This window comes from Pseudochaenichthys georgianus, chromosome 24 (assembly GCF_902827115.2).
Source record: "Pseudochaenichthys georgianus chromosome 24, fPseGeo1.2, whole genome shotgun sequence".
NCBI lineage: Eukaryota > Metazoa > Chordata > Actinopteri > Perciformes > Channichthyidae > Pseudochaenichthys > Pseudochaenichthys georgianus.
The window spans coordinates 29,126,062-29,153,089 of NC_047526.1; the positions used below are offsets into that span (position 1 = coordinate 29,126,062).

The window sequence follows — 27,028 nt, forward strand, 5'->3', positions numbered from 1 at the left end:
AGCACCTCTTTTCACCCTCTGTCTGAAACCAGAGCCCAGTCTGCTCTGATTGGTTCCCCAGCTGGCTCTGCTGTGATTTTTCAACTGCTTAGAGATGTCATTCGATCACGTACAGTAGAATGTGTTGGAGCACTAGCCAATAGAAGCACGAGTGTTACCTGGTGATGTCACTTTGTTACAGAAGTAAACAAAGGAGTCCAGGTGAGAGTGTGGGAGAGAAACTTAAGGATTTTTAGCTTAGCAGACCATTTACATGCACAGAAACCTACAGGAAAGGATACCCCCCCCCCCCCCCCCCCTCTTTACAATTATAGTAAACCTTGTGCCTTGTAGCTCTAAGGAATTGTACTTTTTCAGCAATCCCAGATGTAACCTTGCTTTTCTTTTGGCCGGCATTGTGTGTGGACTGCACGGTGAATGACTGTTGTCGACAGTGTAATATTATTAATGTGTGAGCTGAGCTGTGTGCTCAGGGAGGTCAAGCTGCACGATGTGTACAGTAGTAAGGTTTGCTTTGAGATTTGCCGCATAAATGAATAAGTGACCTTGCACAGTTCCTGATTTCCATTTGAAGAGAAATGTTTTGTGTGTAGTCTTACCGCCTATGAAGGTCTAGGACAGAATCCCCACATAATTGTTATATTTCTTACCAAGTATAGCATCTCTCCACTTTTCCAGTCAGTCTTTATAAGGGTTTATACTGTGCATTCATTATTTATAATTAGGTAATGGGTTTGATTCATAGTTAACTAATAGAGTACTTTAATTGGATGGAAGAAATTGACTTTATCAAACTACATCATCTAGTGGGGATTAAAACAAGTTCCTAATGCTCCTGACCTACAGTAACACCTTTTTGTATCTAGAGCGATAATTATGTTGACAATTTCAATCCCAATGGTGAAACATTGTGCCTCAAATAGTTGTCTCTGTATCCAGCCTCCCCTCTGTTGCTAGTCAAAAGGAGCATGCATAGTCCACATGCTTCGCCACGCTGTCCACAGCAGAATCTCTCCGTCTGCATTTTAGTCTTTTTATAAACTTCATTTGCCACTGGAAAGTAAACAGACTCATTGTCAGTCCGCGTTCTACCTGTGTCTGTCACCGAGAGGCATCTGCACTGCGCTATAACCCAGACAGAGATGTGGTCCCAATCTCTCATCGTCAACGTCTCCAAATATCTTTCTGATGTCCTCACATGTCCAATTAGTGAGAGGGAATGTTCGTTGTCAAGCGACTTATTCTGAGCGTCATGAGGGCTGCTTTTGACGAATTGGAGATGGTAGTGTTTGGGGAGAATTGTGTGTGTGTGTGTGTGTGTGTGTGTGTGTGTGTGTGTGTGTGTGTGGTGTGTGTGTGTGTGTGTGTGTGTGCGTGTTGGTGTGTATGTTCTGATGCCATATGGTGCCTCCAGTCAGTGAGAGAGGACAGCTGGTAAACAACTGAGAAGGAAAGACAGTCGTGCTTGCTGTATTGACTCACAGAACAATAGATATAATGTAAAATAATAGTGTAATTGCTAATGTCAGTGTTAAAGAGGTAATCAGCAGTTGGTTTGTTCCGTTGTTCTATTAGTCTAATTGATACCTGCCATGCGCTACCTGCCATTACACTTCATTATCTACAGTGCTTTTGTTATTGTTAGTGGTACTTAATTGTAATGTGCCAATTTGTCTACATTTATGGGCTTTAACAAATAAGCTACTCCCATTCTCCCCATGCTAATAAACTCTCAGTCGCTGTTATAGTGATTCTGCTTTTCCAATTTCCCGTCACTAAACAAGCCATTTAGCATTGAGCTGAAAGCTGTTTTAATGCAACTGCCTTTCAAATAAGTCCATGTGCTTAATTGCTGAGTAGTACGCTGCTATGTAGAGCCATCAGGGGTTTGGCAGTATGTCCAGATGTTATTGGTTTTTAAAGCTTTTTCACATTTTGCACATTGATTTGGATTTTGTGACTCAACACTGTCTGTAAATACCGTATGATAAATATGACACGTTAAATAGAGGTATTTTCAACTAAAATGCAACACCAAGCAGTGCTGATGACTATGATTGATGGTAATGTTTATGCATTAACATGTCAGAAAAGAGTGAGGAAAACATTCGAGAATAAATCTGGTGAAAACACGTTTAAAATCTTCTTTCAAGTGAGGTGTATACAGTATGGTGGACAACAGGAAGTGTACATGTACATGCTAACAACTATAGAAGGGCTAGACCACAGTGCTGCAACATGGACATGGCAAACAACAGCATTGAGGTTTATAGTTCCAAGTTACTTGAACAGTTTGATTGTGGGGATTGGCATACGTCCAAATGTACTGAAAAAACATGCATACAATACAATGAGGTAAGACACAGAATATAATTTTATTTTAAAGAACACAAAACAAATACTTAGCAACTGTCCCCATCCGACATTGAATTATAAAGATGTTGGAAGTTGTAAACTTGCATTTCAGAAATCTTACCACTACTGTAGGTAGGAAATAAAAAAATCGTTTTGAAAAGTGTTTTTGAACGTAACTCAATATTTGTGGAAGAGATCATTTACACCGTGCATCTGGAATAGAGAAATATAAAACGGGAAGTGTGAAGGCTAATCCTATTGAACGTAAAGGTGGTGTATTGTCACATTGTGTATACTTTTAAAAGCCTTTAAAGAAACGTTGGGAAAATGTGCATCGGTTTTATATACAGGTAGACATTTAGAAGAAGGCAATACATTCCCTAAAAACCACATTTCTTAACTCTTTATATATAACTTTTTAATAACTTCCTAATATCAATGACAAAAAGTGAATAAAACTCATCCAATTATAACTTGAGCTCAAACTTTGGCAGGACAGTTTGTGTTCATGTCGCAGCCCATTACTCACAGGGAGATAATGATATTATAGGTTTCACAGCACTTTCAGCTGTACTATACATTTTTTGTTGGCAACCCCAGGTAGATACTTAATTTGAATGTTAAGGACTTCAATAGAGCGAGAGAGTAAGAGATAGGGGTATGAAATTGCTCTTTTATGAGAAAAGTGCTGATACTTCCATAGCTCCACTTACTGAGTGCAGAAAGGCACATCTGTTCTTTGAAGGAGACTCAAAGCTGCTTTATGGAAGCTGTGCGTTCGCAGCTTTAAATGGAAATTGCAGTAAAGGTTAGTCTTACTGAAACAAATAAGAAGTTATTTGATCTTATTCCCATGCGTTTATTAATAAGCATACATACATTTAAAAGTAAAATATATTCAATATATTTATTTATATAAAAGTCAAATTGTACTCCTCTAAAATAACCTACCCCAATATTCTGCTTTTGACATGCAGTGAAACTCTCGAAATGTTTGGAAAATGAAATAATTATCTGAGGGAGGAGCAGAGCCCCCCCCCCCCCCTCTCCACTTGCCGTATAACACTAAAAATAAAATAACATAACTTTCAGTATGCCCGCTCCTCTCTTCCCCCTGTAACTCTCCACCAGCTGTGCTCACCCTCCACTTCCTGTGCTCCCTGAAGGCTTCGACCCGGTGTCTGACCCCCCCCCCCCCCCCCCAAATACATCTCCATTTACACACTAAACTATAAATACCTTCACTCCAAGTAACTACACACACGGGGACCTGTAGTGGTTCTAGACACATCTTACTGGGGGGGTATACTGGGGCCAGTTATTTCATGAGAGGGGCCCATTTAAAGAGGCCCTATTACGCTTTTTAGGGTTTTCCATTTCCTGTAGGTTTATATAGGATTTAGTGCATTTTAATGGTCTGCAAAGGCTGAAATCCCAAAGTCCCCCCCCCTACACCCCCACCCCCCTGCCTGCAAACGCTGCGATGGACTCCTTTGTGTATTGCTGGTATAGTGACATCACTGTGTTGTACTTGTATTGGCTATCACTTCAACACATTGTAAGTGATAGGCTAAGGGGCGGGACATCTCTAAGCAGTTGACCAATCACAACAGAGCCGGCCAGCTAACCAATCAGAGCAGACTGGGCTCTGGTTTCAGACAGAGGGTGAAAACTTAAAGCATGGAGACATGTCCCAGTCGAGGCACAACATATCCATATGCACCTGATAGGGCCCCTTCGATGCAGGACAAAGGTGACAAATACAGTCTTCAAGATTTCAAATGGTTTAGTTCAGTATAAAGTTATTCCCCATAAAAAACATACAATACAATGAGCGGTTGTTTTCGTGACAGAATGTGTGTCAATGACGTAGATACTATTGTATGAAATTCAAATAAATTGTAAAAAAAAACATTCCTGTTACAAATAAATAACTGTGAATCAATCCGGCAAAAATATCACAAGTACGACACCCACTCTTCTGTTTCTCTTTTATCAAGAACGGAAGATGTGCTGCTTGTGTCTTTTTCCCTTGACCTATAGGAAATGTACTGCAGCACTTCACCACACACACAATGACACACCCACACACACACACACACACACACACACACACACACACACACACACCCACACACACACACACACACACACACACCACACACACACACACAACACACACACACACACACACACAACACACACACCGCACACACTCCGCAACATGCACACAGAAGCTAATAACCAGTTATATTGAGTACCCAAGGAGGGTCAGTGGTAATAATGTCTGCGCTGCTCTTGGCCCTTTCCTCTCTCCCTCTCTCTGTCCCTTTCTTTTACCCCTCACTCTCTAAATTCAATTCTCTTTTCAATGTGAAGACACATACTCCCCCCCCCCCCCCTCTCCTCTTCTCTCCTCTATTCGCTCTCTCCTTCCTCTCTTCTTTTTCTTCCATCTAAATTCCCTTTTTAGCCCGTAGAGCGTTATTTCAGCTCAGGCCTGTTTTATTTGGTTCCAGTGGCTCTTGACACGGCACAGTCCTCTCAGGTTCATATCTTTTGCAGCATCCGGCCTTCCTTTTATTTTAATCAAACAAAAGAGGCTGAAAAGCAAAAATGTACATATTTGAAATGGAGAGACAGTTAACAAGTGTGTGTCCTTGTTCTGGTTCAAGCTGATGACCATTTTTAAATCAGAATCAGAATACCTTTATTAGTCCCACGGAGGGGACGTGTGCGTAGTTACAGCAGGAAAAAGAGCCACAGACAGCTTCATGTTACATATGTTAAATATGTGACGTGCATTTAAAAAAAGTACTAAGTTATGAAATAATAACAAATATAATAAAAAATAAAAAGTTACATAATTTAAAAAAATACACACCTTGTAACAGTTCTAAGGATTTAGCAGCCAGGTATATATTACAGTTATTAACGGCATTTATATATTGCACATAGTGTGTTGGTATTTAGCAGCAAGGGGTGATATAGTGTGTGTGTGTGTGTGTGTGTGTGTGTGTGTGTGTGTGGTGTGTGTGTGTGTGTGTGTGTGTGTGTGTGTGTGTGTGTGTGTGTGTGTGTGTGTGTGTGTGTGTGTGTGTGTGTGTGTGTGTGTGTGTGTGCGCGCAGCGGGGGGGGGTCAACTAGGGGCTGGCTGGTTGTATAGTCTGACCGCTGCAGGAAGGAAAGACCTGCGGTATCTCTCCGTGATAATGTTTGTTTCAATCAACGATGCCATTCAAAGGGATGCTATTTATTTGTCCACTTATTTTCTTACAAAACACAACGAGCTAGACAACATTAAAGAATCAACATGCTTTTATGATTATTCACAGACACCACAAAGACATCAATTATACATTTAAAAAGGACAAAAGGATAAGGGGATGTAAACACTTATACAATTTGATATCGCCATATTAGGTTGTGTGAAACCTTATATTATTATTTTAATCTTTAAATTTGTTTTATTTCGTCAATTTGACCATTTCAAGGACTGACATCAGTTTGAATCGGCTTCACAAGGACAAACCACATTAGTTGTTCAGATTATCTTTGTGAATATGTTTAAATGAATAGTTTAAATGCAACAATGTGTTACAGTCAGTGGCTCAGATTGCAATCAAAGTAGTGATTATTGCAAATGCACATGGAATAAGATGTTGTGCCTATATGATGTTTTCTTCATACTATAACAGTTTTTCTTGAATTAGATGTATTATTGTCTAACCTCCGTATCATTATACATATGATATTGCCAGTTGTTTGCCAATTGGTTACTTAACCAGTTCAAGAGGAAATACAGAGACATTATTTTCTCGAGGTACAGGGATGGGGAAGGTGTTTGACTATGTGTATGTGTATGTAGGTGTAGGTGTGTATATGTATATGTGCATATATGTATATACAGTATGTGTATGTATGTGTGTGTGTATGTATATGTACATATGTGTATCTGTATATGTGTATGTGATGTGTGTATGTATATGTGTACATATGTGTATCTGTATGTGATGTGTGTATGTATATGTACATATGTGTTTATGTATATATGTCAATCAACAGGTAAAGCAGATTAATAATAATAATAACAATATTAATTAATAATAATGATAATTATTACAGATTATAGATTATAAATCAATCATTTAGGGACAAGGGGGTGAGATTAAATAAGTTATACTTCTTCTCACTCCTTTTCGAACACTAGATGTGGCACTGTTTATGTTGCTAATGTTGTTGTTGTTGTAAATGTAATTTTTTTTGGATTTCCCTTACATGACTATACAGTATGCACTCCAACATTTGTTTTGTTTTGTAATTATTTATTTTACTTGTTCGAAATAACATGTATCAATCAATCCATCCATAGCCCAATAACACATAAACAGGCGTGTATATTCTTGCATCATATAGACTTTTTTGTAGGAGCAGCTTTTTCGGGTATTTATGCCTGAAGACATAATTGTTTTATTTAAATCTCTAGTAAAGCTTATTTCTTTCTTAACTTTCATTTCATATGTTTGGTTTCTGTTGCCCTCCAGCCTTTTTTCTGTGTGAATGTGATGTTGGTGTGTGTTAAATATAAATGATAACAGCCTTTAGCGATCAGCCTCTCTGGTCAAAGAGACACGACGCTGATGATTCCCCTGGACTCTGCTCGGTGAGATTTAGTTCTTGTTTATCTTCTGATTGGATATCGGCTGCCAGCTCTTTCGAGATGAGACCTGCTGTAATTAGTGATCTAGTATTTTGTTCTTGTCACACAAGCTGAGGTAAACAAAGATTTGATCATATGTACCTGCTGCGAGCTGTGTGTTCTGCAGTTGTTAGATACAAAAGAGAGAAGGCAGGTGAGCCGCTGAATACTTTTCTGCAGAGTAGTATTATTTGCTACATGAAAGGACGGGAGGAGGAAATCTGTATTTTCAGAGACCTTGTTGCACTATCTGCACATTCAGTCAGACCTGATGCAGTATTATCCCAACCTAAAATGGTTTCCTGAAAGAGAAAATAACAGCATGAAAGGGTGGAGAGTTCTCAGGTACTTCAGAGCCCCTAAGTGTGGAAGTGTGCGTGATTATATCTTCCAGATTATTCTGATAGCGTAAGTGTTTGTTTGGAGAAAAATAACACATTTGAAGGAAACCATGCGCGGACCTTCATGCTGCATGTTGGCTTACACAATATGAGAAACACAATATGTGATCACATTACTGAATATTCTGATAGCGATATTACTTATAAATATAATAACGATAGATAAACAGATATATACTGAATGTACTTTAGTGTGGTTTTGAAATGCTTTTAATGTATGCTATAGTCTCCCTTATAATGTTATCATAGGTAAGATATTATAAACACAATGTTAAGTCTGATCAACTAAATGTCTTTTGACCATTTAGTAGTTAGGGTTGGATAGTTCCAGTGCATTTGGTTAGTGGTGTGTGTTTATTGTTTAGCTTGTTATGCTTGTATAACACTTTAAAAATCGAGATGTGTGAATAAAATATTGTAAATACTTTATTAACTGTCTTGGCCCCTATTCTAAAGCTTTGGAGAGTTTCACCGGGTGACCCATTTGACACAACTCCATTATTTCTCTTGATAGTACTTTGAATTGCATTTTAATTGTTTGTAAATATATTAAATGGAATTGAAAAAAAAAAAGTATATGCTGCCAAAGTTACTGTAGCTACCTGTGTTTCTTATTGCTAATTAAACTAAAACGTAACACATCTCACCATAAACTCTATTTATGATCTGTTGACCACTGTTTCCCACGCAGCAGATGATGTTTACAGTACACTGAGTTTAAAACATCATGACCTCACTTTGTCTCTCCGCTGCCTCCAGATGTTCCAACGGATTCTTCGGCCGGCCCTCTGAGCCCGGGGGATACTGTGAGCCCTGCGATTGCCATGACAACCTGGACCTGTCCATCCCCGGCAGCTGCGATCCGATCACAGGCCAGTGTCTGCTCTGTCGTCAAGGTTACGGCGGCTCGTCTTGCGACAGTTGCGCTGACGGTTACCACGGAGACGCGATCACAGCGAAAAACTGCCAACGTGAGTAAACTGACGCAAAACAAGCGTCAAAACTAGACAAACGAGATGAAAACATGATTAAACTTGATTAGATTAGATTGGATTATTCGATTGGATACACGTTATTGATCTCACATTTGAACGGGCATTACCGATAGCCAAAAACTTTTATAAAAGAAAATGCATAAAAGATAATAACCAACATAAGATGATATATTTGAAAGTGTGACAAGTGGTTGCAGTAATCCTTCTATCAGAAGAATGATATGTGAATCAGTCTTTAAAAGTAATATAAACATAATTTAAAGAACCCAAGTAAGGTTTTGGGGGTTTTCCTTTTCTTATAGTGTGTTATAAAGGAAATGAGCTCTTAAGACATACACATAGTACAGTATATCAAATAGTATACTAACTGCCAGCCCACGAGAACCTGAGAATTGTTTTTAAAAAAGAAACATGGAAATTGACAAGTTTATTGTAATAGTTTTAGTTGCTGTGGTCAGATTGCAACAAATAAACTCATATGGACTTCAAGCGGTGAAACATTATCTAATTTTCAAAAACGAAATCATTTTAAAACCAGCCAATGCGCAGCGTTAGTGTCTCAGCGGGGGTGTTAAACTTAACAGGAGTATTTCCTCTCTGAAACTCAATTTTAGCAAAATGATACCTTTAATCCTTTTACTAAGACACTGAGTAGATTCACCATCTGGAGTGTGTGTGTGTGTGTGTGTGTGTGTGTGTGCGTGTGTGTGTGTGTGTGTGTGTGTGTGTGTGTGTGTGTGTGTGTGTGTGTGTGTGTGTGTGTGTGTGTGTGTGTGTGTGTGTGTGTGTGTGTGTGTGTGTGTGTGTGTGTGTGTGTGTGTGTGTGTGTGTGTGTGTGTGACTCTGCGTCGGCAAGCAGCTGTGCTAGTAGGAGGTGTGAGCGGACCACTGACTGCCAGCTGTGTTAAAGAGTGAGAATAAAAAAACTATACCTGTAAAAAAGGAACTGAACAAGAGAGGGAGAGATGGCAGCAAATACAGACGTGCAGATGGCGCTTGTTTGGGAAGATCTTCATTAAAGACCTGTGCTGTTGACGAAAACTGTGAGACAGGCAGAGAGACAGGCAGAGAGACAGATAACCAGAGAGAGAGACAGGCGATAAATATACAGATAAAACTGTGAGACGAGCAGGGAGACAGGCTGACAGCGGTATTAATGTGTATTTGATAGTTCATTGTTCTGTAGTTGTTTCCCTCTCCACCCAGCTAAATGGTTATTGATTAATCAGCCTGATCTATTGCTCTCCTACAGTGCTGATCGGCTGCTCGTGTCTTGGAGGGTTGATATTGATCCTGTACGAATGACCACCAGGAATTATTAAAACACAACAACTCTCTCTCTCTGGTTCTGTCAGTCTATATATATCGCCCTTCTGTCTGCTCGACAGTACCTATTGCTCCCAGTCTTAATGAATTTTATTGAGTGGAGCAGGAGAGTTCAGGCCGAGTCCATTTGCGCACTATTAGACTGTACAAATCCGTTAAACTTGTTTTGTTTCTGCTGCCTTCCCCTAATAGCGGTTCAGAGTCATTCAGGAGAGGAATAGAACATAGTTTGATTTTGCTAGCAAACTTGACCACAGAGCAATTTGTATAAGGAATACATTCAGGACAATGAACCATTCCTCACGTGGGGACAAGTCGTGAGAATTGCACTGTCACACACTGTCTCCAATCACTGGAACAAAGTGGATGTGTAGTAATTCAATAATGTAATTATGCTTCCTCTATGTCTGACCCTTAATGAATGCTATGTAGAAACTTCATACAATAAATCAATACACTTTTCAGCGATGATGAGAAACCTCACCATTTCTCCACTCCTAATGGACAGCCGTGTGCTGCAGTCCTCTGTGCTGATGCTCTGGCTTTTTATTCAACTATTAGGCCTCAAACAGAACAATTAAAAGCCTAAGAACATTGTTTAAAGAGTCTGAACCAACAGTGTGGTAATTCCCAAATCAATGAATCAAACAATAACAACATTTTTATTATCAGTCTCTTTTTATGATCATACCTTTGATTCACTTTCACTCAACATGTCCATTTTTCTTGCATCAAAAGAAAGTGGAGGACACACCAACTCATTTCATAAAGACAACTTGTTTTGTATTTAAAGTACATTTATAATTGATTGCATACTGAGTAAGTTCTTCTACTATCCCATATGGGTGCAGATGGCTCTTTTTTAACATAATACATTACTTTACATGGCTTGATGTAGGGGACACAAAATGATTAAAACCCAACCTAAAGGAAATGACTGATGTTTGGGAAAACCATAGCAATTAATTGAGAGTGGAATGGACATATATCTGTTTGCTGTGGTACTTTATAGTTCAAAATCTCTCTCCCACAAGACATCCGCAATATGGACTCACTCCCAACCTTCAAATCCAGCCTGAAAACACACCTTTTTAAACTGGCGTATTCCATTTCTTAATCTCTGCTAAACTGATTGTTGTTTTTAATTTTTTAAGTCTTGTATTACTGTGTGCTCTTCTTTAATTATGCTCTGTAAGGTGTCCTTGAGAGTTTTGAAAGGCGCCCATAAATAAAATGCATTATTATTATTATTATTAAAATCAAATGATCCAAGAACTAGGGTTGCTCGATTATGGCAAAAATCATAATCTTGATTATTAATATCTATTAAAAACTTTCATTTGCTTACCCCGAACTTTAAATATAATTCAACTGAAAAACCAAAAAAAAAAAAAAAGTACTAAAAAAAAGAAAGAAAAAAAATCGTGTTATTTCGATTATGTTGTTTTCATAATCTTTGCAAGCCAAAATCGTAATTGCGATTAAAATACGATTAATTGAGCAGCCCTACAAGAACTCTGCATTAAAAGAGAATGTGTTCTCTCCAACAGGCTGCCACTCTGACCATCCTACTGTGTTCAGTTAATCAGGAATCTATAGAAAAAAACACTCAAATACAGAATATCCTCTTGGCATTTCTGGTCCGTCAATCTTTTGATTCCTCAACACTACGATTTGGAATATATAGGGTTCTAGTAAGAGTGGTTCTCAAAGACTTCTTTTACCCTTTCCAAAACAAACCCAGGCATCAGTTAGTCATAACACATGACTAATCACATTTCATAATCTACTCTGTGCGGTAGCCAAACAAATATATTGTGAGCGTGTAATTGATGTTTTCATGCTTGTATTACACACTGTTCTGTTTCTGTTGTTTCCCCTCAAGGCGTCCAACACCAAATCTCATCAGAACAGACATGTTTCACTTCCATGTTTACTTGTTTACCTAGAGTGTGGACTCAATTTGCTCTCGGTGTGTTTTGTATGACACCTAATAGATTGTATAGCGCCTCGACTTCTCACCGACGCACCATTGTGGAGCTAATGATATACAATACATGCACAATAGCTACTCCTACGGTTTGTTTGTACGACAGATTGTGGTGTTCTTGTTAACAGAAAATAATGTATTTCAAGTTGCAAAAAAAATGTGTTTCCTAATCATCAAGGCTAGTGCTGAATAAAATGAAAAAACACAACAGAAAGCAACACTTTATCACGAGGCTCGCATTGTAGCGACTAACAGAACAGAGTCCAGATGGTCGCCGAAGGGTAAAGCTAGAGGGGTGAGCGACTGTGTGTGAGTGTGTGAGGGAGTGTGTGTAGAAAGAGACGGACATGTATGTGCATGTTTTTCTTCTATGATTAATCAGGCATGTTTGTACATCTGAATGTATGTGGTTGCTTATGTGTGTGTGGGAGGACATGCGTGCCTCTCTGCATTCATGTGTAAAGCAGGAATAGATCAATCTTCCACCGTATGTGTGTGTGTGTGTGTGTGTGTGTGTGTGTGTGTGTGTGTGTGTGTGTGTGTGTGTGTGTGTGTGTGTGTGTGTGTGTGTGTGTGTGTGTGTGTGTGTGTGTGTGTGTGTGTGTGTGTGTGTGTGTGTGTGTGTGTGTGTGTGTGTTTATGTGTGTGGACATCTGTTGTACCCCTCTATCTCTCACTTCCTCATTGCACACTCGGGTCCGTCCTTCTGTCTCTTTCACATCTAATAGTAGAGAATAACACGAGGTAAAACTAGTCCACGTGTGTGTCTGTGATGTGGAGTGTGCTACTGATTTCTTGAGAAAGGTGTGTGTGTTTTTGATGTGTATGTGTGTGTGCTCCTGACAGCCCATGCAGCAGATGGGAGCCGTGTTGTTCAAGCTTTTAATTGTTTATCTAAGGGGCTGATTGGCGTCTCTAAAAACAAATGCCTTGGCTCAACAAAGAAAATCAACGCAACAGTTTGCATTGATGTTTATTGAGTTAAGACTTCTAATGAAATTTGTCTTAAATTGTCTTAAAGCAACAAAGTTATTTGAGTTAGGGGAGAAGGCTTTTCCTCTACAGTCAGAGGTGTTTTTAATGACCACTTACTTAATAATTGGTAGCATTAACACAAGTTTTGAAGTTGATTATTCAAAAGATTAAGTTGTTCCTAGTTTTACCGCATGATTTAAAAGGAATTTTAAGTTGTATGTACTTAATTACTCTCATTGTGAACACACGTTTTTAAGTTGACAACCATTTATAAATTAAGTTGCTCCAAATATATTGTGCTCAATAGTTTATTTTCTTAGCTTTTTCATGTTTTTGCCTTTCAAGAAAGAAATTAATTGATTCCACAACAAAAATATTAGACAATTCGCTTTTTATTTTGAACTGCAGTTGTTTATTTCAACACATGGTGTTTCAATCAGGAGAGAATTCATTTAGTTTGAACATTTATGGACACATGCCATACTGTATGATAAGGTGCATGACCACCTGAAATCACAGCTGACTGCAGGAGAGAGGAGAACCATTTTATAGCTGCAGCGCGTTGATTGGCTGCTGGAGAATGAGGTGACATGTAATAGGTTAAAGAGAACGCCTGTGATGAGCTGATTAAATGCAGTTGCGGAGTGAATGTACACACACCCAGTCTTCCTGGAAGAACTTACGCTGAGCTTCATTTCAATCTTGAAAAAAAGATAAATAACACAAATTGAAATGGCCCCACAAATAATAAATAAACACATTAGCCATATTACCATGGGGACACAGCAAAAACATGCTGCCATCACAACGAAGTTAGAGGCCTTTGCATATTTAGAACCAGCGCCAAATGTGTCAAATATGTAAACTTTTTGTAAAACTACAGAAACAAACTCTCAATGGCCGCCAGTCTGCAGATCACACACATCCATTTGACAAAAGATGTAACAAAGATGTTTGCACTGCCGACAGTCATTACTTCAAACAGCATGAACACATTTAACGCAGAATGCTTGCTCATTCATTTGTTTCCCTCGACCACGATGGTTGCCATGGTATGGTCAGATCCTGGGAGGACCGGTCACTGATGAAGTCGATATTCATGTCCTTTTGAAGCACATTAAATAATAGGATAGCGCATCAGAGATAATGAATTAGGTAATTGCATACTTTTTAAACTGTCACTCTTAGCGAATTCAGAGCCATTATTACCAGCTGCTAAAGCAACGCTGGTCTTGTTTTCACCTATTGAGTCTGCATGTGTGTGTCGTCATGGCAATGTGGTCCTGAAGACACACAGAGGTGCTTTTGAGTACTTTGCCTAGTGTTTAAATGCATGTGGACAGATTTTGTCAATCACAACCGTGCAAGTTTTAGTGTATCTTCTCATCTTTTTTGCAGGTTCCATACAAGATGTGAACTGGTTAAGAAGAGCAGAAGACACTTTTCAAATGTTACACAATCCTTTTCCCATGCCATTGCTGTCAACACCTATCCATGCTGAACGTTGCTAAGATATTATTGATTGGGGTGTGGCCATAAGTGCAATATGCTTCAGAATGTAACTGACAGAGAGCAGTGCTTTTGTCCTGTGTCACTGTGCCCATGGATTTTATGTTATTTCAAGATTTTGAATTACGTCGCTAAACTCCTTGAAAAGGTCCTCTTCCTTTTCTCCAAGGCACACGACAAGGCAGCGGATGGCTATAGTTCTCTGCGTACTTCAATTGTATTGTGCTATTTTTGAAAAAGGAAAATAAGAGAAATGACCTATTCTGAATGGGTGACTGCCAACAACTTGCATTTCAATGACAACTCTAAATAAGGATCCTACCTCAAGAAGCATCCTTGATCTGCTTCACAAGATTCATTTTTAATAAAAAGCGATATCACAAATAGTAACCAAAGTATTTGTACTCTCACAGTAGCCTCTACTTTGTATCCTCTCACAGAACTATTCACAGTTCAAAGGCTGCTAATTTGGGTCAAACAACAATTTGCCATACAGTGCAACTACAAGGCTATCTACTGTATTTGAATGACAAAAGACGACACTCACCTTAAAATGTCCTTTGTATATTTCTATTTGTCTTAACTGTGGGAACTTGTCCCGGCATGTTAAGTGGGAGTGGACTTGAAATCCTTAACTCAAGGTGCAGAACAATTAAGTTATCAATTCAATTGCATTACTTACTACAACTTGAATTTAGTTTTAAGTCAATTAACGCAGAAATCAGAGTTCAAATTACACACAATATTAAGTCGATGTAATTACCAACATTATTACGTCAACACAACTTATAAATTAATGTTTGCAACTTAAAATGTTTATCTAAATCAATTAACTCACATTTTGATCTTGCCTGAATTCGTTTTTAGAGTGCAGGTGTGTCTTTTTGTTCCTTTTCCCATAGGATTTAAACAAGTTAAATAAAGTTGAAGTATCACTGATAGAAAGAGAGACCGCATATAAAGTAACTCACCCATTCGTGCTGCTTTTAAACTCTGTGACAAAGGCCATGAATTCAACGCCAGAGAAATAAGGAAGAGATGAGAATCGTTTTATCATTAACAAAGTTTCAGTGATTGTAATCATTACTAAATACCATGAACTCACCTAACACTGCTTTTTTTTGTACCGTAAAGATGATTTAAAGGGGACCCTATTGTGCTCATTTTCCCTCTGAAGGGAACTTTGGGATTTTTGTCGCTGCAGACCGTTTACATGCACAAAAAACGATATAACACACTACAAGAAAGGGAAAACTCAACCAGCATATTCGGGCCTCTTTAATCGTTGTTAGTGTGTGTACAGTAACTTGTCTTTTTAAGGGAATGTAATCCTGTGTATGTGGACCGTTTTTAGCCTCAGCAATCATCACAAGCACTCCACTGTTTCCTCACCATCAGATCCAAGTAGTGCGTAGTACTTCCTTGTTATTTATAACACAAGCTTTATTTTGGACTTGATTTTTCTCTCAGTGTCTGTCCTAAACACCAGATTAAAAAACAAAGTATTTTAGGATCTCAAGGGTGTTTTCAGTCTTTTATATTGACAGTGGAGATGGCAGGACACGAGGGAGAGAGCTGTGACAAATGGACTCTGGAGATGTTGTTTTAATTAGTAAGATGCCTAATAGATTTCCTCGTGGTAAACTATTCATTTCTTAACCAGATGTACTGATCATTGAACATTTAAAGGTCCCACGTCATGGCCATTTCTACTGATCATATTTCCATTGCTGAGGTCTACTAGAATAGATTTATATTGTGCAATTTTCCAAACTCACATTGGTTTCTCACAGCATCTCTATAGTATGTGTATTCACTCTCTGTCCTAAACGGCTTGTTGGAGCTCCTGCCCCCCCTCCCTGTGAGCCCAGTGTGCTCTGATTGGTCGGGACATTGCGATGCTCGCTGCTGCGAGGAGCGGACAGGTTTCCGGGTCGGCGATACAGCGAGAACAAGCGAAACTCATCCTGAGCACACACACACTCACAGCCGAAGTAAAAACAATAAGTGTGGCTTGATATTGAGTAAGAAGGTTTAGAACGCTGTGAGAATGGGTCTGCGCCTCGGAGAGCATTTCTCCGCCATCCCAACTCGTCTTTTACCAGCGTGCAGGGAGCTCTAAGTCAATGGGGACTCCCTGTTAGTTAGCCAAGGGATCCTGGTGTGTGAGGTGCTCCGCGGGTTGGTCCATTTGGGCCATTTGTTGTTGATTTGGGTGTTCACACGTCGCAGAACCCGGGGAGCAAACAATGGAAAATGAGAAATCTCAGCATCGACAGGTCTTTTCTGTGCTTTTGACTCTGCAGACCGTTGACATGCATAAAAGCCTTCATAGCACACAAGGGGACGGGTGATAACCGGAAAAGCATGACATGGGCCCTTTAAGACCCACAGATCTTGGTGATTTCTCAATGTGGCTGGAGGAAGCAGATGTGTTCCTCTCACTCCAACTGAACTTTACCTAATTCAATTATTTTTTTAGCTGGCAACTTTTCCGAGGATACGTTTAAAGCTTGGCTGGCTTTTCGTAGCTTCAGGGACAGTTTGTGAGTGTCTGAGTCCAGTGTTTTATTATTTCCCTTCGCACCAACAAAAAAAAGCTTTTCAGACAGCTTTCAAAGCCCTAATGTGGTTGTAAGTTGGCATCTAAACTGAAGACAAATACATATAATAATACAAAAATCATTCTAGTCATCTTTCATGTTGTCAGTGTTTGGTTTGTTGTGGACTTTCACTCAATCTTTGTGATTGAAGTTTTGTCTAGACAGAGAACTCACGCTCAGCTAAACTAAACACCAGCTCTTCTGAATGTTAAGAACATTTGATGTTGTTCTCTGCTGCACCCTTGCTTTGTCATTAGACTCAAACTTAAACTGGGTGTCGTTTTAATATACAAAACTTAATCTGTCAAAAATAATTCAGCCCACTGGACTGAAGAGTCTATTTGGGCGAGAGCAGATCTTCTCCAAAGCGCAATCAGAGGGATATTAAAATGCATATTGACAGATAATCCTGAAGAAGACCTTAAGTGGGATTTGAGCTCATCCAGCAGACTGTAGTGTGAAGGAAACACTCACCAACCAGTGTTGTTGTTGAACTAAGGTTTTATTTGATGTGCTCATGTAGAAATGAGGCCGTTAGTAAATGATTATTGATTAAATATGCTCTCTCGTCTCCTCCCCTCCCCCCCCCTCCTCTCCTCTCCTCTCCTCTCGTCTCCTCCTCTCCCCTCCTCTCCTCTCCTCTCTTACAGCCTGTCAGTGTCACACTAATGGCTCTGTATCTGAGGTTTGCAACAAGGAGACTGGACGGTGCGAGTGCAAAGAAAATGTGGCTGGACGACAGTGTGACGAGTGCATTGTAAGTATTTTGTATTGGCACCTTTACTTTATAGACTATTAGTTCATCTATTTTCCACATATACTTCCCCCTTTCTCTTCTTGGTGTCTTGCAATATCACATTGCTTAATGTTTAATGGACGACATGTAAACCCCAAGTGTTGTAACCCCATTTGCACAATTTCACCACGCTTGAATATTAGATATTAAGGTAATATACTGTAGAGACCTCCAAGTTCTTGTTTCTCATCACTTCCTGCAGAAATGTATTTGTTCTGACTATTTTTTTTCTACACTTCAGTTTTTCCAATGGCAGTAATTAGGCTGTGATGGCAAACCCACAAATGTATAGCTTTGCAAGACAAAGAAGATGCATCATTATATTAAAATGTCACACAACATTTTTTTTTTTCACACTTAAACTGATAAGTTGCGAATATCGAAGGTCATCAAGTGTTTTCTTTTCTTTTCTAAAGTAAGTTTGTGGTCTCTTTTTGTGACAATAATACAATGATCCTGATGAATAAGGATTTTTCTCCACACAACAGCAGTATTTTCGTTTTTAGAATCTTCTTTTGAGTTCTTTCCTCCTTGTACTTTGAGTGTGTTGTTTCTCTCTGTCCTGCTGACCCCCTCTCTGCGCTGTGATTGGTCCAGCCTAACTGCTGGTGGGACGCTGAGCTGCAGGACTGTGTCTCCTGTGGCTGCAGCCCCCCCGGTTCCATGTCTCAGCGCTGCGACGTCGAGGGCCGCTGCATCTGTCGGCCCGGCTTTGTGGGCCGGCACTGTGACCTGCGTCGCCAAGGTTATGAGAGGCGGGAGACCCGAAGGCCGGTGGAGCGCGTTCCCCTCACAGCCGTGCATCAGAGATGGGGGGGCTCCTCCCGCACGGGGGGGTGTCCCAGGGGGGCGTACAGGCCGAGCACAGGGGTAACACACCGGGCATGGTGTGTTTAAGTAGCATGGGTGTGTTTACAAAATGTCAATGTTGCTGAAGAAGACAAAGGAATGTAAACAAGCATTAACTCGATGTGTTTGTGGATGGGATGGTTTGACGTTCAAGTTTTTAAACCGGGCATGGTGTGTTTAAGTATAGGTGTGTTTATTTTATGTGAATTTAAAAATATTGGTGTTGATGAAGAAGACGTTGAAAATAGGGGTGTAACGGTATCCGTATTCGTCCCGTACCGTCAAGGTTCGGACGTCACGGTTCGGCACATGCAGTCACACGGCGAATACGCTTTTTTTTAGTGGGAAAAAAGTCTGTCCTTCAGGGCAGTATCCACTACACTATATATAATCCAGGGGGCGGTATTGCGCCTAAAAGCTGTTTGCCAGCCGCCCTTAAACAACAAATGAAGAACAAGAACAAAACACAACAAAACGAACAAAATACAAGAAGAAAAAAAGTTAGTATGGCGATTTCAGATAACACACAGGAGCCAGAACCCACCTGCTTCTTTTAAATCAGCTTTGTGGGAACATTTCGGGTTCCCTGTGGACTACAATAACGATGAAGTGTGCAAGTGGTGGATCGGAAGAGGACGGTGTGTCGGCGTTGTTAGACAGCAGTGCGGTATGCTAATGAGCACACGCCAAACATGCTAAATCATATCAGAAGGCATCACCCAGATTTGCCAATCACCAGAGCCCAGCAAAAGACAACAGCAGTTCAACAGCTGATCCCCGCTGTTTTTAAGAAGCCAATAGGCATGAAAGCAGTGAGACCAAAATAAATAACGGACCCGTACCGAACCGTGACCCCCAAACCGAGGTACGAACCGAACCGTGACTTCTGTGAACTGTTACACACCTAGTTGAAAACCAATTGTTATTGTCCATCAAGTATTGAAATCTTTGTGTTTGTGGATTGGATTAGAGGTTAGAGTTTTTAAACGTTGCATGGAAAGTGAGGTGTTCATCTCGTGTTCTATGGAGAGTTTTACTGGCACAGAGTGTTATTCTGAGAGACATTTGGCTTGAAGTGGTTTGAAGATGTGTCCAAGTGAAGAACAAATGCAAACGTGAAACACGTCCTAATTTCAACGTTACAATGAGAAAATGTCCCTTCTTTAAGTAAGTAGCTCAAGGTGTGTGTTGTTGCTGAACTTGTGTTGAAACTGTTATTATGTTTAGGCCAACCTTCATGACTTTTCAGATGAACTGTAACTAATTTAATGTTTTTCATCCGGCATCAGGGGCAGTTTGTGAATGTTTTTGTCCAGGCTGATGAACCACCATGCATGGCATTTTGTTTTAGTTTCTTTAGCAGCCACAAGGAGGCATTTTCAAACGATCAGATAGCTTTTTAGTCAAATAAAAAAATGAATAGCATCTCGTCAACTCATCTTTGATTTTCTCTCTTTGTTCAAGAATAATACCTTCAAAACGGTCACAACTCTTGAAACTCACAAATATAAACACAATTATTGCCTCATGTTCCCCCACCTGCTCTTTTTCATTCAAAACAAGTCTTGCATCTTATGTAATTTCTCATTCTCACAACCTCTGTGTGTCTAAGTTGCTTGAGTGTGTCTGCAACTTGTCTTACCCTAAATCCACGTCCTCTTCTAAACTCCATTTTAACCCCGTCTTTCTGTGTTTCTGCAGCCTCAGACTCACGGCATCAGCACCGGAGGAGTGTGCGTCCCGTGCCACTGTAACTCGTTCGGGTCCAAGTCGTTCGACTGTGATGAAGCCGGTCAGTGTCGCTGCCAGCCCGGCGTCTCCGGACCCAAATGTGACCGCTGCTCTCGAGGATTCTTCAACTTCCAGGAGGGCGGCTGCACACGTAAGCATCGAGGTTCAAGGTTCAGGGTTCAAGGGTTCAAGGTTTCAAGGCTTTTATTGTCATATGTTCATAGCTACAGTGTAGTTATGACAACGAAATCCTTAGGTCACAGGCTCCTCCAACAGTGCAACACAATACAACTGATAATAGTGCAAGTAAATAAAATAAAATAGAATATAATAGAAATTGTGCAGAATAGTCTATGTGCAAGTAATTGGAATATTGATATGTATACGTTACAAACAGATGAATGTTACGGATGTTCTTTCAACAGTGCAGGTGTTAGAGAGTCCCATAAAGAGGGAGGTGTTTCGTAAAAAACAGACAGAACAAAAGTAATAATAATAATTATACACTTTATTTGTGTAGCACCCAAAGTGCTTTACAGAACAAGAAGAAAACATAACAACAATATTAAAATAAATAGAGAACAAGATAAAACATCAACAGTGATCCTAATGAAATGCCCTTGAAGTAAAGCTCACAAGAAATCAAAATAGGTTAAAATAAAACTGTTAAAAAAATAAAAGCAAAACAGAAAAACATGGACAATGATACCAGTGAGAATTGAAAGTTAACCCAAATTAAAAGCCATATTAAAAAAATTACTTTTAAACATTTCAAGGCAGTTTGCTGCACTGGCGACATCAAAGCATTTCATATTTGTGTTTGAACCGCTTTGCAATGAATGTAATGTCAGCACACACACATTGCTCTCCCCATTAAACCGCTGCTCTGTTCCTTCCTTTTTAATTTAAAGTTTACACAAATTGTCTGCAGTGCAATTCCACCTAAAAAAAGCCATATAGTGTAATCTTAAAAGTGCGCGTGTACTCGTTCACATCATGGTGGCAGTTTTGTAATTGTTGCTTAGCAAAAATCATGTCTTTCTGTTCCAGTTGAACTACAAAGAGTAAATGTAGCCGAGAGAAACTGGCTGCTGATTGATAGAAGCTTGGACACACATACAAATAATGAGAGGACAAAATAATTATGGAGCTTCCAGATTTGTTATTCATCTTGGATGGTGAACAGCTGTTCATTATTTGTAATATTGAATAATGTTTAGGGAAGAGATCATTAGGTTAATAAAATCAAAGTAAGTCAATATTACGGTGAAATCTATTTCGACCCAAAGTAATTGTTTATCAATTAATGGTTGGTGGAAAACCCGACATAAGATACCTTTATAAAACTCTGTGTGTGAAGGTTGTCTGCAAATAAGACGGGTAATTGTCAGTTTAGATGGCATTTAGATGTATTTGTATTAACATGAATCAAAACTATTCTAATATATCATTCCAATAGCTTGCATATAGACTCTTATTTCACTTTTTTTAAACTATTTTTCTTTTTGTATTTACTTTTTAATACTTACTTGAACTATATGTTTCTGTTTTTCTGTATTATTGTGTTGCACTGTTGGAGAAGCCTGTGACCTAAGATGTTCATCGACATAACTACTCTGTCGCTATGACAACTAAAGAACCTTCTCTTTAATTAATTACCATCCTGTTTCTTTATTTGCGCTTGATGTAGAATTACATAACGTCTAGCTTATTCCATGTTCACAGTGATCCAGGAAGCCGTGATTCATATTTAAATCAGCAGGGATTTAACACCCAACACAGTCTGTACTCACACCTCAAATTAAAGGTCGAAATGTGTCCAAATTGTTGAACAGCAAGTCTCTAAATTCAAACTTGCAGTAGCCGGAAATGGATATGTTGGAAATAGAGATGGAGTAACTCTTGTAAATGTTCTAAAGTACAACATCTGTGTATTATTCCGTTTGAGGCTTTGCTATAAAAGACAGTATCCCTGGTAAAGGGAAGACGTATTGATTTCCATATCTTGTTCATTGTATTAAAATATTGATCGATGAAGTGAACAAAAATGTACATCAGAAGACAATTATCTGTTTGTTGTCAGAGCTGAGGATTTTCATTATCATCCCCTCAGGGTGTGTTGCATCATCTGAAGATACTTTAGTCATTTATAAAGGCCTATAAATATATGGGAACAAGCGAACTTTAGCTGAGCAAAAAGAGGATTAAGCATCCAGACACCTAAACTATAAAAAGCTTTTCCCACATATCTGCTTATGCAATGTATAATTGATGCCAAGCAGCAATAACAGCCAAGAGAAAGAGAACCAAGTTAGCCAGAAAGAAAGAAAAGATAGGACTGGGAATGATGTGTTTGATTCATCTTCAGATCAGCAGCTCGGGTTACAGAAACAATGTGTTTCATGTTACAGGGGATTTACTGAAGGTAAGTCGGAATACAAATAAGTTTCAGGCTGTGGGCGGATATGACAGAAAGAGCCATGACTAGCTGAGGACACTTTCATTAACGATGCACATGAATTATTCAGGTGCTATTCCATTAGATTTCAGGAATGTTCATTAAATTGAAATATAACAAAAATAATGCAACTCTCCTGTAAAAATGACTTTCCATTTCATGAGTATTATTATTTCAATTCAATCAGCGAGCTGAATGAGAAAGAGAGTCCTCTGGAAATAGTGTTTGTGTGGGTGATTGAATAAGTTAATTGGTTGGGAAAATAAATTGAAATGAATGGCACTGGGGGGTTTGGGGTGTTACCTTAAACAACTGAATCTTTCGTCCACTAACTCAATCAATTAGCCTTTAAAATTCCTTCTTTTTACAGTCGTTGTTCTGTAAGCCTGCTTTCAAAGAGACAAACAAAGAATGTACAAACCTCCTTTGCAGAACTAAAAACACACGGTGACCAAAATATGTTCCCCTAAAGTAAAAAAAAAACATGGCAAGCTCACTTTCCTTGTCTCCAACCCAGACATAGTATTCTTACATCCAAGCGTTGTCAGCATGTCATGATGTGAAAGACAAACTGTATGGAAGAAACAAGTTACTTGAAAGAAAAACAATCAGCTTGTCAAACACTGAATTGTCTTCAGGGTTTATTCAAAACATTTGAACACACACTTTCTCTCGTGCAGCTTGTCAGTGCAGTCACGTGGGGAATAACTGCGACACTAACACGGGGCAGTGCATCTGTCCTCCAAACACCATCGGAGAGCGGTGCGACCACTGCGCCCCCAACCACTGGGGCCATGACATCACCACCGGGTGCAAGGTAGGCCGACAACTGGACTTTGAAAGAGCAATATGAGTACCCTAAAGTATGTGTAGTGACGTGTGGAGGGGCTTAGGCACACTGGAGGGAAGGCATGCACAAGTAAGACATGAATTCACTGTATTTAACACAAGACAATCACAACATAAGTTTACTGAGTTATTTGATGCTGACAGTGCTAATTAGATCCTGACTTCTGTTACAGTATGTCTAGTAGCAACATATACTTATATATGTTTAACAGTTTGGGCGTACTCAATTTAACATAATTGTCTTACCATATTAACTCTTATAAGTGAATACATATCAAAAAGAAAAGCACGTAACGTTTTCTCGATCCAGTCACAATGTTCACTTCAATAAGTCTTATCCTAGTTCTAGTCTTGTGTGTTACTTCTTAGTCTTCTCTCATTTTTAGTTTAATTCCCTTTTTTCTCCTGTTCTTATTTTCCATCCTCCTCTCCTTTCTCTATTCTAACCCCTTTCCTCCAATTCTCATTATCACATTGCTTGTTTAAAAAGCCATTTATCCTTCTTCCCTCTTCTGTATCACATCTCTTTCAGTGACTCGACATTCCCATTTCCTCGACTTCTCTGTTTCTTAACACAACTTTGTTCAACGTGTTTAAAGAGTCATGGTTCTGCTCTGAAGCTGTCTCCACAAAGGGATATCAATGAACTATTAGAAGTAGCAATAGAGTAATAGCGATTAGAGGCTTGAACATGGAAGGACAGGACATCTCAGTTTAACAGCAGATTGATCCAGAAGGGAACATCAAGACAACAAAGGGGGACGCTGTGGATCTTAGTTGTTTTAAACAAACAGAAAAAGCACCAAAGACAACAGAAAACACAACAAAGCAGAGAGGCACCGACTAACAACAGTGAAGTACAACACAATAAATACCAATCTGAGCAAAATAGATACCTACTTCAGTTTGAACTCTTTCAAGATTACATATAAATTATATTTTACACTCGCTAAACCAACATAAACACTGGAAATCAACACTCTGGGTCAAGGGTTTAAAGCAGGGGTGTCAAACTCAATTTCATCGCGGGCCACATTCGCATAAAGGTTGCACTCAAAGGGCCGGTTGTAACTATATAAATATATAATATATATAAAATAATGTATTATATTACATTATTGCCTGTGAATTGGATTATTATCGGATAGGGTAATAACTTAGTAATTAACTACGTCTGAAAGCAGAAGTCCAGGGCAAATAATTGCAAGTCTCTTCAGTGCGCATGTCACAAAACGAGATGCATTGTGGGACATGTAGTTTATGGGCAACCTGCTTCTGTAAAGTGGCATGTAACCGTATAATAAAAGTATTATATTCTTTGCAAGCTCTTGCGGGGCCACATCAAATGAAGTCGCGGGCCGGATTTGGCCCCCGGGCCTTGAGTTTGACACCCCTGGTTTAAAATCATCTTTGGTTGTGGACACTCTGCTATTATAAACATATAAAACACTTATTATAGAAAACTTTATTTATACCACAGTGGTTATCATTTCACAAACAAGGCATTTACAACTTATCAGTGTGTAATAGTGCAGCTTTTGCCTGGCAGGGAACGAATGATCACATTTTGATCAAGACATTTATCAATTGCGATAACGTCCAATATGTATGTGCATTGGATTTGATAAGAATGTTATACCACCGCGTCACGTTGGTGTAATCAGGTGGGGCTTTTAAAGTCAGTATTCTTACTCCATTTATGCTTTCTGTACATTAACATTCCCATGTTTCCAGTTTGGACATGGCTATCCTTAAACATAAAAATCAAACACATACAGTATGGGCCACAATCTGCAGTAACGACGCCCTGACTCTGCTTCCATGCACTCTGAAAAGCAACTCGTATCAATAAAAAGAAACACGCCTCAGATTGGACAATCTCAGGGTTGTCACAAAACAGAGCATCTGGAAAAAGTTCATATCATCGTGACTCATAGATGCAACACTAATTATCTGTGTGTGTGTGTGTGCGCGTGTGTGTGTGTGTGTGTGTGTGTGTGTGTGTGTGTGTGTGTGTGTGTGTGTGTGTGTGTGTGTGTGTGTGTGTGTGTGTGTGTGCAGGCGTGCGGCTGCAGCGTGGTCGGCGCGGTAAAGCAGCAGTGCAACATGAACACAGGCTGCTGCATGTGTCGAGACGCCTTCAGAGGAGAGAAGTGCATTGAATGTCAAATTGGATACAGAGACTTTCCTCAGGTAATTGATCTGAATGAACCGCAAGTATTACTATCATTATAATAAAGCTTCTTTCATTTTATTTAGATAAGAGAGGCCGGCACTTGAGATAAGCTCGTATTCCTGTGGCTCTACTAGGAGAAGGAAGAGAGATATTACATGATATTGCTATTAATATAGTTTTTATTTCTTCGATTTACTGTATATATTTCATCACCAATGGTTCCTCACTTGAAAGATGAATACCATTCTGTGCAATACATATACTTCCATATAATATGAACGAGTTTAAAAATAAACAACATGGTAATGTCTATTCGAGGAATTGTGAAATGTCATTCATGAATAGCAAAGCAATAAAGAACTGAGGGAACCTGTTGAGGTATATCAACTTTCTGACACTTGTTGGATCTCTTAAGCTTCAGTCTAATGGGAAACTAAGTCTTACTCTGTGTTTGGTGTTGGTCTGAACTTCAGTGATGTTTCCACTGACACAGAAGTAAGAAGATAATGGCAACATGTTCCTTTTGGAGTGAAGTTTAATGGTTTGGTGAAGCATAAAAGCTTGGACACACTGTGCTGGTTCCTCTCTCAGCCTGTTGTGTTGTTGATAACAGCATCTTGGCGTGTCTGCGTGTTTCCCACAGTGCACCCAGTGCGAGTGTGACGTCGCCGGGTCGGACAGCGAGACCTGCGACCTGGAGAGGGCCGTGTGCGCCTGCGCCGATCGGACGGGGAAGTGTAGCTGCAAGGTACACAAACTCACAAAATACACTTAACTTGTACTTCCTATGTGTTGTTAAATAGGGATTATGGACTTCATTTATTTTTATTTTCTGTCAATGCACCTACACCAACCTGCACAGAAGTATTTTGAGCATGCAAAAAAGTTGTGAACTGATTAAAAACATCCTACAGTATACTTTGAGTGTCACAAATACAAAAACAGCACAAAATATGATGAGTGGAGATCAGTGCTTCTCAAAGTGTGGTCCGCGGACCACTGGTGGTCCGTGACCGCCCCCTAGTGGTCCGTGAGTATATTGGTAACATTTCACATTTGAAATTAATTAATCAATTTAAGTTTTCCGCACTCTCGCGGGAATATCTCCGCAATGGAGCGAGGTTAAGTTTCACTTTCGATTGCATGAAATAGCCCAGCACAACACCTTCGTCACACATGTTGCCACTTGTTTGTACCATTTTCAGGCAATTTGTAATCTGTTCTAGAAAAACGATGTGTTTTTTGATATTTGTGGAGTTAGGTGGTCCGCGAGTGTTTATTTATTGGTTAAGTGGTCCTTGGTATGAAAAAGTTTG

General features: G+C 39.4%; 1 protein-coding gene across 2 annotated transcripts in view; it reads left to right on the top strand.

The window, feature by feature from the left end:
• lama2 (laminin, alpha 2) overlaps window positions 1–27,028 on the top strand; it is a 202,303-nt gene that overhangs the window by 103,992 nt on the left and 71,283 nt on the right. The window contains exons 21-27 of one of the 2 annotated variants that reach the window (XM_071202002.1): window positions 8,215–8,426; window positions 17,504–17,610; window positions 18,247–18,519; window positions 20,200–20,380; window positions 23,368–23,504; window positions 25,598–25,729; window positions 26,356–26,460. In XM_071202002.1, the coding sequence (XP_071058103.1) occupies window positions 8,215–8,426; window positions 17,504–17,610; window positions 18,247–18,519; window positions 20,200–20,380; window positions 23,368–23,504; window positions 25,598–25,729; window positions 26,356–26,460 (1,147 nt within the window). The remainder of the gene's footprint in view (window positions 1–8,214; window positions 8,427–17,503; window positions 17,611–18,246; window positions 18,520–20,199; window positions 20,381–23,367; window positions 23,505–25,597; window positions 25,730–26,355; window positions 26,461–27,028) is intronic. The other variant, XM_071202003.1, reaches the window with a different exon arrangement.